At 54.3% G+C, this 15,741-nt stretch overlaps 1 protein-coding gene and 1 long non-coding RNA gene across 5 annotated transcripts in view; one reads left to right on the forward strand and one right to left on the reverse strand.

Annotated features, from left to right (window-relative positions):
• The window catches only part of LOC126636736 (uncharacterized), an 89,232-nt gene extending 86,311 nt beyond the window's left edge, over positions 1-2,921 (forward strand). Inside the window, exon 3 of the long non-coding RNA XR_007628125.1 lies at positions 983-2,921. This is a non-coding gene — a long non-coding RNA (uncharacterized LOC126636736). The remainder of the gene's footprint in view (positions 1-982) is intronic.
• An 83-nt stretch (positions 2,922-3,004) lies between these two features.
• Positions 3,005-15,741, reverse strand: part of LINGO1 (leucine rich repeat and Ig domain containing 1) — a 152,648-nt gene continuing 139,911 nt past the window's right edge. For all 4 annotated transcript variants that reach the window (XM_050309233.1, XM_050309235.1, XM_050309234.1 and 1 more), the window contains one exon: positions 3,005-5,231. In XM_050309233.1, the coding sequence (XP_050165190.1) occupies positions 3,378-5,219 (1,842 nt within the window). In that variant the 5' untranslated portion in view covers positions 5,220-5,231 and the 3' untranslated portion in view covers positions 3,005-3,377. The remainder of the gene's footprint in view (positions 5,232-15,741) is intronic.

Genomic DNA, 15,741 nt, shown 5'->3' on the forward strand with positions numbered 1-15,741 from the left:
TGGGCCATGGCAGGGGAGGGACATGTGGAGCTGGTGGGGAGGGAAGGGCATGGGGCAGGTGATGTTCTCAGGCTGGAAGTGTTGATTAATCCCTCATGCTCCTCCCTGCTGCAGCCCCACACACACTGCCGGTCACGGAGATCCCCATGGGGCTCCCAGTCTGGGAAGCAGAGGAGGTAAAGGCATGTTTGCCCTCTGTGCCCTAAGCACATCTCTTCCTGTGTTTTTTGCTACCTCTTTTAAGCTCTTTTATAAAGTGCTCTGTATTTATCCTTATTCAAAAGAAACAAGTGGAAAGTGCTGTCTGGTTCTGACACACGGGCCATGGTTCCCTGAAGAACAGTGCTGGAACCCAGCCTCTGCTCTCTCACCCCTGATTAAACTGCAATAGAAACAGACTGTAAATCTCAGCAAAGGAGAAAAAAGAGAGTTTATTCTTTGGACTTGTTTTTTTTTTTTCTCATCTTTACCATCCATGAAAATGGCTGAGCTGAGTTTCTGGCCACTCCGAGATGCTTTTCTTCTGCTCCATCCATCTGCTTCAATCACATGGTGACCGGGAAAGAAAAAATTATCCAGTTCACAAAGCATCGAAGATTAAAAAATCAGTGTGGGTAACAAAGTGTGTGGCAGGCAGCAGTGCCACAGAGCGTTGGGCACCCTTGCTAATGGGGGATTTGAGCTGCAGCTTGGATGTAGGGCAGCAGCGTGGCCTCACCTAGGAGGGTTTTGGGCAGCAGAGGGTGAGGGGCTGGGGACATGTGTGGGGCTGTGTGGCAGGGCTGGGTTGGGAAAAATCCAGAGACCTTCCATGGAAAAGAAATAATTTCCTGCCTCCTTTTTGGTTTTTTTCAAGCTTTTTTTGACAGTGAAAGACTTGATTTCCCTCTTCAATTGCTATTGTACTACAAATGCCTCATTGGGCTTGGTTATTAGTATTCCTTTAAGTCCATGTGTGTTGAATTAACTGTTTTCATTACAGCATTAAGAGGGATAACTGGAGCCAACTAAGTAAGCAGCTCTTTTGGATGGCCAGTGTCCAGGGTCATGGAGATCCCCCCCCTTCACCTCTCTGCTGTCTACTGAACCACTGGTTGTTGGTCCTGGCAACCAGGCTCAGACTGAGATTTCTGTGCCCACTGTGCTTGCTCAGCTGTGCCCAGCTTGGCATTGTCCTCTGAGTGCTGAGATGTCCGTGCATTCCTGCCTCTCCTGGGGGAACACAACTCCCAGAGGGATCTGCAGTCCCTGGAGCGTGCCTGCCTTCAACTTCATCCCTAGGTTTCTGCCTTATTGTTTGTAGTTTGATGTTTAGCTCGCTGAAAATGTTGGTTTAACACTAGTGGGAGGGGAAGCTCATAAAGACCATTTTGCTTTGGCTCTTTTAAAAAGCAAAACAAAAGCAAAAGGCTTTTAAAAAATGTTTTCGTTTCAAAGTTATAAAGGAAAGATGGGTTAGAGATGAGAAAAGGACAAATAGATGCTTGTGAAACCTGCTGTGGAGGAAGAAACACAAGATCTTTTGTTTGAAGATGAACAGAAAGCTGAAACCAGCAAAAATTCCCCCCTCCCCACCTGCACAGATGCTTCAGGTTGGTTCTTCTAGATTGGCGCATTGCTGGATGAAAAGCAAACTCATTCTTTTCCCTGTTGGGGCTCCAGGTTCCCGTTGCTTACATTTCATCATCTTGTAGTGACTTTGATCCCTGAAGACTCCTTAGGTGCTTTACAAATCAGGCACGCAAACCTCGGCTCATCTGCCTCAGAGATGCCACCAGGGCTGGGTGAGCCAGGAGGCTGCTGGTCAGCGTGGTGCCACCCTCCTGGCAGCAGCTGGGAAGGATGGGAAGGACCTGCTCATTCAGTAAGGCTTATAAAAGCCTTTAGTGGCCATATTACCACCATCTGCAGGGATGTTTTGTGCTTCCAGCTCTGGAAACCCAGTGGCAAATTTAACCCCCATTTCTCCCTTTTCCTTGAGGTGATGAGATGATCTTTAAGATCCCTTCCAATCCAATTCTATGGTTCTGTGAGACAGCACAGACCTTCCAGATCTCCTGATCCAAGTCCCAGAGCTGAGCAAAGGTAGGTTGCTGCTGATGACCAGACCCCACAGTGATGGGCACACTGGAGCTGGACCAGGGCAGACAGCGTGTTACAGCCTGTGCCTGTCGTCTGCCTCAGCCTGTGTGTGTGTTTATTGACCTATGCAATTTTTTTTTTTTTTCAGACTAAGTCTCCTGGGAGCCTGGAAGCTGAATTCCCTTCCATGTACCTGAGGGTGCTGGAGAGTCTGGCTGCCAGCGATCGGGTCCCAAAGCCACCACGAAAGTCATCGCAGGCAGGTGGGGAGCAGCACTAGAGCTGCTCTGACCATGGGGTACCAGGTGCTGGAGACACCCAAGTGGATGCTGCCAATGGAAGTGCTGCCTCCCTGCCCACAGGGACAGCTGTCCGGAGCACAAGAGCCAGCTTGTCCTCAGAGAGGAGACACCACGGTCCTGCTGGTAAAGGCTGGCAGAAAATCCTCTCCCCATGTAAGCAGCAGGATCCCCAGCCCTGCCATGTGCACAGCCAGCTGCCCCCTGCCCTACAATGGGCTCTGCATCCTCCTCCCAGCACAAAGGGCAGGAAAACACAGCCCTGCTCCATTGCTGCTTACGGTGTCACAGCCCCACTCCTCAGGCTCTGGGGACGGGCAGGGGAACTGGCTATGAAACCACAACTGGTCTTTGTGAAGAAAAGTCAAACTCCTCTTGGTGCCACGCAGGGCCTGGGACAGTGCAGGAGGTGCATCTGGTGTTGGTGGGAGACTCACCCTGGCCTGGGGCTGCTCTTGGCAAGGCATCTGGGAAGTGCCTCTGGGGTGAGAAAGTTGAGCGCTTGCCAGGTACAGAACTGGACAGATCAAGAAGTCAAGATTTTGCATTCCAACTATCTATAGGAAATAGGGTTTTTTATTATTTCAAGTTTTCATAAAAATCCATAATTATTGAAATCAAAGTTACAGAAGAAAGTTCGTAACTTTTTATTGATTTTATTTCTTTTTACTTTCTTTTTCCCCCCCACCCTGCTGTTTTTCCCCTCTCAAGAGTTATATCTGACACTAGAGTCCATCAGACAAAGTCCTTACAAACACAGGAGTCCTGAAGACATCGGATGAATGTTTTCCTGGTATAAAGAAGAAGAGGAGGAGAAAGAGGTGGTGACAGTGTGGGTGCAGTGGGTTTGGACAAGGGGCAGAGGGCACGGTGGAAGGAGAGAGGTCGGTATGTTTGTAGCACTGTTTGTTAATTATTTTTTATTTGTTCATTTTTTTTTCTTTAAAAAAAAAACCAACAAAACAACACCATTATTATTTGCAAATTGTTGCCTGGCTAAATCATTTTCATATTGAACTTGCGCGGCGCGTCGGCAGAGCTGATGCCCGCGTCAGACTTCCGTGGCACGTACTCGATTTCAATATTGTGCTTGGTGTTGCCTTTCCCCCGACTCCACAGGAAGAGGAGCACCAGACAGAAGAGCACGACGCCCAGGAAGGAGATGAAGCCCATGGTGGTGGCGATGATGAGAGTCTTGATGTCAAAGGGGAAAGGCACGGTGGCGCGCGTGCTGTTGGCATCGCTCTCGTTGGGCTGGTTGGAGATGAATGCAAAGGTCTTGTTGGGCTGGTGGGGCCAGTCTGGGGAGTAGCTGCGCACGTGCAGGTGGGCCAGCATGGTGTCGTTGCCACCCGCGTTGCTGGCGATGCATAGGTAGGTGCCATTGTCCTGGATCTGGGCGTAGCGCACCTCCAGCGTGCCGTCAGGGAAGACAGTGAGCCGCCCGTTGGTTTTGGTAGAGATGAGGTGCTTCCGGGGAGAGAGCCACATGATGGTGGGCGGCGGGTCCCCATCTGCCCGGCAGACAAAGTGAACCGTGTGGCCTTCGTCCACGAAGATCTGCTGAGGTTTGCGGTCCCGTATCCGTGCTCGGCGGCAGGTGAAGTAGTTGGGCAGGAGGACGTCAGGGAAGTCTTTGAACTCCTTGCCCTGGACAAACTCAGGGGTGGAGCAGGTGGGCTGCTGCTTGTTGAAGTTCAACCTCCATCGCCGCCGGAAAACCCAGAGCAGCCGACAGTCGCAGGCCAAGGGGTTGTTGTCGAGGATGAGCGTCTCCAGGTTGCCCACCGAATGGAAAGCTGACTCCTCCAGGGTGGTCAGCAGGTTCCCTGACACGTTCAGGATGCGCAGGTAATTGAGGCCGCGGAAGGCGAAGGGCTCGACTGTGGTGAGCTGCCCTCCCACCAGCTGGATCTCCTGGAGCCTGAGCAGGTCATGGAGCATCGAGCCCTCGATGGTGACGATGGGATTGTAGGACAGGTTCAGGAATCGGAGGTAAACCAGGTGCCTCACTGACACGTACGGGATGGACGTCAGGTTGCAGTGGGTGATGGACAAGGAGGTCAGGTTCAACCCGTAGAGGCAGTTGGATGTCATAGTATCCAGGTAGGGCCAGTGTGAGATCTCGAGGACCTTGAGCCGGTACAGCCTCTTGAATGAGTAATCCCGGATGGTGTTGATGTTCAGATGGCGCAGCCGCAGCACAATCAGGCCGTGAAGGTGAGACAGTGCCTCCGTGGGGATGGAGGTTAGGTTGCATTTCTCCAGGGTCAGCTGCTCCAGGCTGTTGAGGCCACTGAAGGCCCGGTGGGAGATGTAGACAAGGTCGTTGTCCCCCACCTCCAAAGACTTCAGGTTGTACAAGTCCTGGAACATGTAGTCTAGGAGGATCACAATTTTGTTCTCACTAATGTCTAGCTTGGTAAGGTTGCTGAGTCCAGTAAACACCCCCAAGGGGATCAGCTTGAGTCTGTTACTCCTGAGCCCCAGCGTCCTGAGGTTGAAGAGGTTGTTGAAAGCCCCAGGTTCGATGGCACTGATAATGTTCTCGTTTAGCTCTAGCTCCTCCAGGTGAGGGTAGTTGGCAAATTCATCTTGGTTGAGTGTCTTGATGCGGTTCTTGCCCAAGTCCAGCAGCCTGGTCTCAGTCGGGATCCCTTCTGGCACAACCATGAACCGCTTGCGGTGGCACAGGACAGCGCGCTCCTGGGCGGAGCACTCGCAGCGCGGCGGGCAGCCCGTGGCGGAGCCGGACAGGATGGATCCCAGCATCAGGAGGAGAATCGGCTGCCAGCAGGCCAGGATTGGGCTGCGCATACTCGCCTCCCCAGCTACCATCCTATCTCTCACCTGCAGGCAACAGGGGGGAGAGAAACAGCAAGGCAGACATGAGCAAAAGGTGGGCACGGCCACAGCCAAAGGTTTTGCAGTCCTGGCAGAGATGACAGTAGGGGGAAAGGCATGGCCAATGCAGAGCAGAGGTTCTAATTTTCCAGCTGAAATCCAGCCCCTTGGCTACAAGACCATCTCTCCTCCCAACCCCCCGACTTTCCACTTGCTGATTGAACGTGCACAGACTTCTGAGTGGAAAGCCTTGAGGAATCTGTGTCAGACAGCTTCCTCAGCTTCTTAAAAAAATAATTTAATATGAAACACATCTATCTACATCCTATTTTAAGCTCTTGAAATTATTCTGTTCCCTGTAGATGGAGCTTGAATATAAAGGCTGCTTTGCAAACACAGAGTAGCTGAGCACGGGATGGAGCATCTGGGGGAACCCCGCTTGGGGTCGGCAACAGCGACAGCTCTGTGGGAACCAGCCCCCTTCCTCTGTGCTCCCCCATGGGCAGAGCAGCTGCTCTCTGTGTGTGACCCCAGGGCCATTCCCTTGTCTCCTGCCATGCCAGGCTGCAAGGGCAGACCCACACCATTCCCCCCGAGACACAGCACCTGGTCAGACTCTGTCTACAGAGTGTGCAGGAGCCTGAACTCAGGTCCAAGGGGGCTGCAGGGCACGGGGAGGCTGCCTGGTCTCAGCTGGGAAAGACCCAGCCTCTTGCTGCCATCCCTGGAGTGGGCTGGGGGACCTTCCTGGGGAGTTCATGGTCTGGCTTGTGGCCCAGCCCAAAGCCCTCCCAGCCCACTGGAAGGCGGAACTGGACACTCCCCGTCACACTGACTCTGTTGCATTTATTTCCTTGTTCAAGCTATTGTGAGGAATCAAATCATATTAATATTGTATATTAGGTCTAAGACTACTCCAGCTCATGTTTATATCTATTGTTATGTTACTCTCTGCACTGCTCCCACTAATGCTATTTATGGCTATCGCCGAACACACCCAATCCATTACTTCCACTGGCTCCATTTGTATCCATCACTGCATATCCTGTACATTACTTTCCCTGCTCAGCACTATTTATGGGGCTGGGATACGTTCTGTGCGTTCCTGTTATTGCATCTGCTCATATTCAGCATTTCATACAGATATATGACCCAAGGATAACTTTTGTTCCCCAAATATTATTCAAAATTTCTTTGCCTGATGCAAGGATGGAAGATGATGGACTGGCCATAAAAATGTCCACCAGCACCATCTGGGAAAACCACTAGCTTTGGCACAATGGGTTGTGAGGGCCTGGAGTCCCCACAAAAACCCTCTGTGGTTGCCTCCCAGTGCACTGTCCTACTTGATCCCTTTTCCCTGCTCCCTCTGCAGTGGGGCTGCTCACTGGGGACCACACAGAGCACATCACCCACGAAGTGAAGAGGTGCAGGGGTGGGAGCTGATCCCACCAGCTCCCCTGCAGTGCTGTCGAGCCCCAGGCCAGCATGTCCCAGTCCGGTGGAACCATTTTCAGTGGGATTGCTTGGGCCTGGGCCAGGCTCCAAAGAGCTGTTTGCCATGTATTTACAATCCATCATCTCCCATGTCATCACCTCCCTGGTGCTGGGCAGCTGTACAGAGACAAGTGGGGCTGCTGCTACCATTGCAATGCCACTGGGGTGGGGCTGGGGCCAGGGCACGCTGCAGGGATGTGCAGGTGCCACGGAGTCAGGATGGCACCCTGGTTGGCACATGGATTTGCTCCCTAGGGTCGTGCTGCAGCCCCAGCTGGGGCTGAGCTGCCAGGGGGTCCCTGTGCCACCTCTCCCTGTGGCCGGGAGCTTCTCGGGGCACTGCTGTTCCACCCGCTCGTAAACGTGCACCGGCTCCCGCAGCCTCCGTCAGCCTGTGCTCCTCAGAAACCAATTCCTGTTCCTCACAGCCGTGGAGAGAGAGCCATCAAAGACAGCAAAACACGGCGTGCAAAACAAAATACAGTCTGAGGGGCTTAATTATAGCAGGGCTGAAACCACTCAGCTCATTAGTGTGCCAGGCACTGGCCTTATTTGGCTGCGTGCTGGGCCAAAACCTCTGCTCTGCCTGCGCGTGCCACCGTGTGCTGGTCCCCGCTGGGCACGGGGAGGGTGGAGAGCCGAATTCTGACACAGGGCCCCACGCACAGATCCTGCATCCCAAGCTTCTCTGGGCCCAATCTCGCCTCTCCACCAGCAGGAAGGGGATTGCACCCTCAGCACCTTTGGTTCATTGCTGTCGTCCCTGCTGGGCAGAGCCAGAGCTCCGCGGTGTCGAGGGGTAAAATACAAGCAAAGAGGCGATGGATGGATGGATGAATGGAGCAGAATCTGTGAGGTGTTACCGACGAGCACAGCCCGCCTGTGCAGAATTAAAGTCTAGACACACCTCACATGTTATTAGTTCTCAGCTAAATTTAAATCCGTGATAAATACAATCCCCGACAAAAACATCCGTAATCTTAATAGCCAGAGTCACAGAAGAGCTCTGGGAGAAAGACAATAAATAAGCTGAAAAATTCTGAGCTAAGATGAGCTTTAAATCACTTCTGGTTCCCATTTACCTCTGCCTGATTTGGAGAGGAATAGTTGCGCCTCAAGGTGAGGTGGATATTAAGAGATGTCCTTCTAAAAATGACTCAGACTGTGATTTTTGTGTGAGCTGCGGGTCAACAGCCCATGTGTGCCTTTACAGACCCCTGCACTGGGGCTGTGGGTGGGGGCTGCAGCTGCCTTGAAGGGCTTGGTTTACTGTGGGGACAGGGCTTGGTGTCACTGGGGGAGAGATAGTAGTGGCCCCTCCCAGTTGCCACCTGCAAGACGGGCTTTCCACAGATTTCCCAGATTTACTCTGAGGAAGACCCTGAAACGTGTCCAAGCACCCCTCCAGGGTGCCAGCCACGGCCCCAGCACGAGCTGCCAGGCAGGAGCAGGCTGTGACCGTGATGCAGAGCCCAGCCTGGGAGAGCTGCAGCCCTCTGGCACGAGCACGGCTCTCCTTCCTCACGCACAAAAAAAGAATCGATAAAAAAAGCAGCAGCTGCCAGACTCGCTGCCTTCAGGCAACGAGCAAACCCAGCACAACTCATGCTCAGAGCCATGGCAGCCACTGACCCCTGTCTTCACCACCTGCTGCCCAGGGCTGAGGGCTCCAAAGTACAGTCCCTTCCCCCAGGAAGGTGTTGGACTCAGCCAAGAGGGGCAGATGGACGCACTGGAGTGCACTGCCTCGGTGCTAAATACAGCAGGACCTGCTGAGTGTCTCTGGCTGGGCTCAGCACTGGAAGGAAAGATGATACTATTCTGGGCCAGTGCCTGGAAATGCAGCCTGGGGCTGGGCTGGAGCGCTGACATGGGTGGGGTTCGCTCCCTCGTGAGAGGCACAGGCTGCCCTGGTGCAGGAGGAACAGCCCTGGGAAAACCAAAACTGGGTGATGACCCAAAAGGGAGCCCAGGCTTTGCCCCGGGCGTGCTCCTGAGGATGCCCCAAGGGCTGGGCAGCTGCCTGGCCATGCCCACCCCTGTCACCGCTGTCCCTGGGCTGTCCCCTGCTCACCGCCCTCGGAGCAGGGTCGGTGCTCCTCGGCACCGAGCGATCTGCTGCACTGACAGCAAGTGAGCGGCAAAAATGCCTGAGTCAGCTCTAAGCCCACCTGGCAGCCATAAATTACCGTGCAGGAGACGTTCACCCTTGAACCAGATGCTCCTGAGAGCATCGAGCGACAACAGGCAATTTAGGACAAAGCGAGAGCCATATCCCAGTGCAGGGGCGGGAAGGGGGGAAAGCCTGCAGTGTTCTGGGGGATCAGTGTCCCCACCATGTCCATCCCTGCAGGACCTGACCTGATGCTCCCAGCTCCACACAGGAGTGAGCCAGACCCCAGCAGTGCTGTGCATCCTCACTGGGTTACAGTGTAGGTGCGGGTCCAACCATGGGCTCACCCCATCTCTGCTCTGATGACACAACCCTCAGTGTCCATACTCTCATCTCCTCTAAGCTGCTCCAGCTAAATCAAATTTTATTGAACTTGACTACATTTTAGAGATAAAGACTCCAGGTTTACAAATAAATATTTAACAACCTTTCCTGCTGCTAAAAGAGTTTCTTATCCAGACCCCGGTCTCTGCACTAAGTGTTCCTGTAGCTATCTGCAAAGCGGCAAAACAAAGGGAGCAGCTTTAATTTGCCAAACACGTTCGTGCCCATTTCCTCCTCTCTCCATCATTCCCCTGTGTCCAGCACGCATTTGTGGGCCCTTTTCTATTTGTCTTTCCCTTCTCCTCATCCCATCTGCTCCACCTCCTCCTCTCTTCCCACCCAGTGCCCAGAGTGCAGGCATTGGCAGGAGCTGCCCTTCTCCCTTCTGCCCAGGCATGGGCAGCGATGGGTGGGAGCATCAGGCAGAGGAGGTGGATTTCCTCCTGGGATTACTCTGCTCCATGTGGGTAAGAAGAAACCAAAGAGGGAGAGAATAAAGTGAGCCCTAAACGCTGCCAGGGCTGGCTGGTGGACACAGGGCTGGCTGGTGGAGGCATGAAAACACTGCCACAGTGCAGAGGGCTGTCCTGTGTCCTGGCCTGGCCCCAAATCCTCCAGAAGCAGCACAGGAGGATGAAAGAATGGGGGAGAAACAGGCAGGAGATGAGAAGGACCTCTCAGGGTGGTGGGGACACACGAGCAAGTCGTGCAAGGCAGAGGACCATGGCAGGTAAGCCAGAGAGGAGACCAACCCCCAGCCCCAGCCAGGGTCACTGCTCCCCTCGCCCACAGGAAGGCATCCCCTCTAGCTGGGAGCTCTTGCTCAGCCTCTGGAAGTATCTGCTTTCAGCTGCTCCGAGGCGGGAGCCTGGAATAGGTGTGGTGCAACCTGATCTGTCCTGGCAGTTGCTTTGAGGCTGGAGAAGAGCATGAAGAAATATTGAAGATGCAAATCCCCTTCCGGCACTGACACTGCCCGGCTGGCACCACATCCCAGACATGGTTGGCCCATGGGACTGCCCTGCAAAGGCATTTCCTCATGGAAACAGGCTCTGCCATCCAAAACATGGTGTCCCCAGCACCACAGTCAGTCAGGGAGGCACCAAGCCAAAGGGCAAGAAGAGCAGAAAAAAAGAGGAGGGGGATCCCCAGGGGAGGAGAGGGACTCTAACACAGGCTGAGGGGCTGGGATGCTGTAGAAGGGAATCTTTGGCCCAGCTGTACACTAGTTTAGCTCTGAGCTGTGGATTTGCCTGATCCCATGCAGGGACTGCTAAGTACAGCAGGAGGGCAACTGGCAGTGGCCCAGAGGCAACCTGGAGAGTGGTTTTCAGGCTCAGCAGGCGAGTTATTGAAGAAATGGAAAGGAGATCCCAGTCGTCTCTGCAGGATGCTGAAGCTCAGGACAGATTTTGCTGTTTCTTGCTGTGATCACATCTGTGCAAGAGCTGCTCACCCTCCTCACACCTTTGCTCCTTCATTTTGAATATCTTTTCTCTCTTGCTCCACATGCTTCAGCGCCCCATCAGCAAAGAAATCATCCTGACAAGGGATCAATAAGTAATTGTGAAGGCAGTTGTGGATGCCGGGGGTGTAAAGCCCTGAGCCAGCAAGAGATAAACGAGGAGGATGAGGGTGCAGCACAATGTGGAGCTGGGGCTCGTGGTTCAGCCATGCTCCCCTACTCATGGGCAGAGGTGGCTGGGACATGGACTGGCCACTGCTGCCACAGCCACTGCCAGGGGCTGCTTCAGAGCTTCCCAGGTCAGGTGAGCCTGCAGGATGCTCTTTTTTTTCTGCTTGAGAGCCAGAGAGCAGGAGAATTGTGTTTGTCTTGGGACTCCAACACCAGAGATTTTTAGAGCAGGAGAGAGCTGGAGACCGGTGGGTGCCAGGGAAGACATGCACCAGCTAGTTGAACGGGGCTTCTCCTTTTTCTTTCTTTATTTCAGCAAATTTCCTTGGGATTCCCATCTCTGTGAGTGTGGGCTGGGTCCCCAGGATGCTTTTGGAGCTCACTGAAGGTACCCAGCTCAGCAGGCACTCTGAGCATTGGGCAAAGGAGGCTCCAGCATAGCATCAGGGTCTCTGCAGATGGTTCTTCTTCCCTGCCTGTAGGTGAGAAAGCAGGATGGAAAAACCCCAGGCTCTTCCTCTTAGGGCTATGGAAACACTTGCATCGAAGAGGTGAAAGAAAGTCCAATGAGTGTCTGCCGGGAGAGCCGCCAGGGTCACAGTGACATTGCAAAGGCATCTCCTGTGCTCTGCCTTGACGTGCCCGTGACCCAAATGCCTCCTGTGCTTCCCTGAGCTGCCTTGAAGCACCCCAAGCAGTCCCAGCACCGCTGAGGGCCCTGCAGAGGGCCCTGCCCAGGCAGCAGCAGTGGGTTTGGGGCTGGCACAGCCCAGGCAGGAGGTTGTCCTACCCAGCAGCTCCGCGTGCCCCCCGTGCTGCCGCGGTGCTGCTGAATCAGCCCGAGCCCAGCTGCACGGAGCCTGTGCTGGACCCCGCGCCAGTGTCAGGGCAGGACACCACCTGACACGGCATAAAAGCGGCTGCTACAAAGTCACTGCACTGCCAGAGTGCCCCTTCTCCAGGTCAGGAGCAGATGGCATCGCTGTATGGGCCTGCCCTGATGGCTGGTCTGGTGCCAGGGGCTTCTCGCTCCTCCAACCCGGGTTCCAGCCCCCGCGGATGGTCCCTGGGCTGTGGCCAGTGCCAGTGTCCCAGCTCTGCCAGGCTGAGACGCTGCTCCTGCCCACCCACAAACCACGCCTGGGGCACCAGAAAGGGCAAACTGCACCCTCCCGCTGCGTCCAGCCCTTCCCCTCCAGCCACCAGCCTCTGCCCAAAGGTGTCCCACAGCTCCCCAGAGCTCTGCTCAGTGCCCAGGGCAGGGCTGGGTCACATCAACTCCAGCAGCAGAAAACCAGGACCAGAACCAGAGATGTGGGAACCCCCAGTGCCTCCTGCCCTCCTTTACCCAGGGCTGCCTAAGCAGGGCAGCAAATGCCAAACCAGCCCAACACTCTGGTCCCACGAGCCATTAGGCGACAGTGCTGAGGCTTTGGAACATGACCCCCTCTAATTGCCACCAGTTCAGGCCCCTGTGCCTCTACTGTATCCCTGCCACTGCTCAAAGGTGGAAACCCCAGATCAAAGTCCCAAAGGTGAGGGAACAGCAAGCCCAGGGGCCGGACACATTCCTTATGTTTATCTTAAGCTCAGACTGTACTTACAGCACAACTTAGGTTTCCAGGTGATATCCCCTGAATGCCCCTACAACCAGCGCAGGATACCAAGTACAAGGGCTGCTCCAGAGCACTGCATCTTCCCCTGGAAACTTTTGGGATAGTGGCAAGACACACAGTGTCAAAAGACACACAGTGTCACCTTCGCTGACCTCAGGGAAACCTGATTTATCTCCCTTTAGGACCAGCCCTGATATTTTTATACTGCTGCCTAAAATAAGCAGCCTTGGAAGGCTTTGAGAGGGGCTGAGTGCAGCCCAGACCAGCAGAGATGGCTCTGGGATCACCCACTGGTGGGCAATAAGGCAATGTGTGTGCCATGCTGCCAGGGCACCCAGCCCTGCAAGTGCCCATGGCATCGGTAGAGCTCTCCTCGCTCCATATCCTGTGGGGACACAGGGCAGAGGGGAGTGCCAGGCTCAGACAGGAGTGTGGCTGCGTTTCAAGGCACTGCAAGAGATGGAAGCCCCAGTTCTCTCCATCCACTCCTTTCCATGAGCCAGGTCTTGCTCTCTCTCCCCCCCTCCCAGTTATTATTAAGTTTTGTTCACATAATCACAAATTTAGTGCCGCAGGAATTTCCAGAGAGAGAGAGAGAGTGGAGAAAAAGGGAGGCAAAGAAAGCCTGAGCAACGGCAAACACAGAGAGAAGATTCCTCTTCCCAGCCTGGCTTTCTCTGGGCTGGTTTTACATGTATAATTCCTTTTTTCCTTTCCCCCTTTCTCACTTGTTTGATTTTTGCATTATTTATGGCTTGTCTTCAGGGCCTCTATTTGCTGTTATTGTTTCATTCAACAATAAAATGGATTAGATAAAAACAACAAACTGTGCTGAGGTGCAGCTGAACCCATGGAACCGGGCAGAGCAGACAAGGGGCTGCCAGCCCTTCCCAGCCCAAACCCCTGCAGGAAGAGAGGTGCTGAGGGATATGGCCTGAGCAGGATTTGGGCTCCAGGTGCTCCTACCCTGCTGATACAAATCCTTGGCAGGTATAGGGCTGTGCAAAGCACAGTCAGTTTAATCCCCACGAGAAGGGGTGTCTGCATGCTGGCAGACTCATCCATGCCTCAGCCTTCTCTGCCTTCCAGCACCCGCCGAGCCTGTGGGCATGGAAAAAAGAGGGATGCTGTGGGGATGGAGTGGCTCCCTGCTGCCCTCAACAGAGGGCAGCTTTGGGGTGGGTGTGCTGTGTTTTGCTTGAGCTGAAGCCGATTCTTTCTGCCCCTTCCTCCTCTCCCAGCGCTGTGAGTAATAACATGGAGCCCGCACTCCGAGAACAAAAGTAATCACAGGGAAACACGGCGCATCGGAATGCAATCGGAAATGCGAGGCGGGCTTCCATTTCCCTCTGCCTTCTGTACTGCTTCCCATTGAAAAGGATAAACAGACTGAGCACAAATCAGTTTAATGGCAGCACCTAATGGCAGCGCAATTCCATGTTTCCCAGAGCGAACTGCACCTCAGGCCTAAGCAGCAGGCTGGCTCTGTGGGATGGCCACCCCATAGCACAGCCCCAGACAAGTGCTGGGGGTCCCCAAGGCCCCCCCAGACTGGCTGCCCTCAGCAGCAGCACTGAAATAGCTGGTTCACCAGGGCACAAGAGGGGCTGATGTCCCTCTCCGGCCTCGGGGATGCTCGTGGGCTGCTGCATGCCCGACTCCCAAGAGAAAAGAGGTGTCCCTGTGGGTGTCCCTCACATCCCTGAGGTCCTCGGACCCACTGGGAGCCTGTGGAGTGCTGTGCCTTGCTGTGTGGTACAGCACACACCCCACTGGCCATGGGAGCTGGGCAGGTACAAGCCACAGGACAGCGCTCCCTAGAATGGCCTCGGCGGGGAAAGGCTGGATTTGGGAATGGGAGGGAGAGGTTTGGCTGCTGGAAGGTAAGAAGCGCCTCCAGAGTTCTCAAGCTTCGCTCGCCACCCCCAGGTTGCCTCTGAGGTCTAAATCAGTTGTTTCCCATTTCACACTTGACATCTCAAATCCAAACAAAGAGCTGAAAGAATAGATCACGTCAAAATATTTCTGCTTCTCCCTCCTACGAGAATTCCCCATCAGAGACCAATCCAATTAAGGTGCTGGTTATGAAATTAACCATAATTACTAGAGTGATATTTAATGTTTTGCATTCTGATGAAGAAACAGAATGGAAATGACAAAAAAAAAAATAATTGTGGGTCCTACTGAGATAACTAAGAGCAATTTAGGCTGGGGAGGGAAGAGGCTGCCAGGGGAGCAAGGGCTGTGTGGGGTGGCAGGGGCTGGGCTGTGTCACGGACACTCATCCCAGGGACCCCACAGCCTCAAGGGCTGGGTTGGGTGCTCATGGGCACATCCCTCAGGGAACCATGGCCTGCCTGCCCCCCTGAACAGGGGTCAGCCCAGCCTGATGGCTGCCACAGGTATTTTGCTATTGGAGCATCCTTTGGACACTGTTACCACAGGACACACGTGCCAGGAGGCACAGCCCAGTCCTGCACCTCCTGACCCTGCCCCTGCTCCCTGTGGGGACCCTCTGGCTCACCCACAGGACCATCCCCCAGCTCAGGACACAGATCCCAGCCCTGAGACAAAGGACAAGAGTACTTCAGCGGGCAAAGTCTTTGGCCTCTGCTCCCCTGGGGCCCAGGAGAGGCATTTCCAAGTGTGGACACGTGTCCATTGCAGGATGCCGAGGCAGTGACTGGCTTACAGAGGCATGTGAATAAAATGATGGAAAAAAGCATGCAGGATGGTTAAACAGAACTGTTGCTGTGCTTAACCATGAGAATGATCAAAACCAAGCCAAGGTCCCCAGCCCCTGCACCAGGGATGCTGACCTGCTGCCCCCCCTGACCTCTGCTCAGATAGGAGCTGCTGTTTGGATGGGGTGCAGGACATGGAGGGCAAGAGATGGTGGCCAAGATGTCTGCAAGGCCAGAGGGAGGACTGAGACGCTGGTGGGGCTCACGGCAGGGCTCCCCCCAGCATGGCCACGCTGCTGTCAATGCACCAACACACTCCATGCATCCCAGGGAATGGCAGGGCCCACACGGGTCCTGTTAGTCGCTACTGATTGCTGCTGCTGAAAGGTGGGAATCATTTGGGGCTGAAAGGTGGGAATCACTCAGGTCTCGCCTCAGCACATGGTTGCTGGGCTCATGCTGGGCTCTTCCCCCACTGTCCCCCCTTCCTGAGCCAGACAGAGTAACCTGCTGCCCTCAGGGATGGAGGGAGCTGCCTGGGCTAAAGAGGAGATGAGGCTCTTGTAGGCATTTATCATCATTTACT

Source organism: Myiozetetes cayanensis, unplaced genomic scaffold, assembly GCF_022539395.1.
Source record: "Myiozetetes cayanensis isolate MyiCay16 unplaced genomic scaffold, myiCay2020 scf14, whole genome shotgun sequence".
Lineage (NCBI taxonomy): Eukaryota > Metazoa > Chordata > Aves > Passeriformes > Tyrannidae > Myiozetetes > Myiozetetes cayanensis.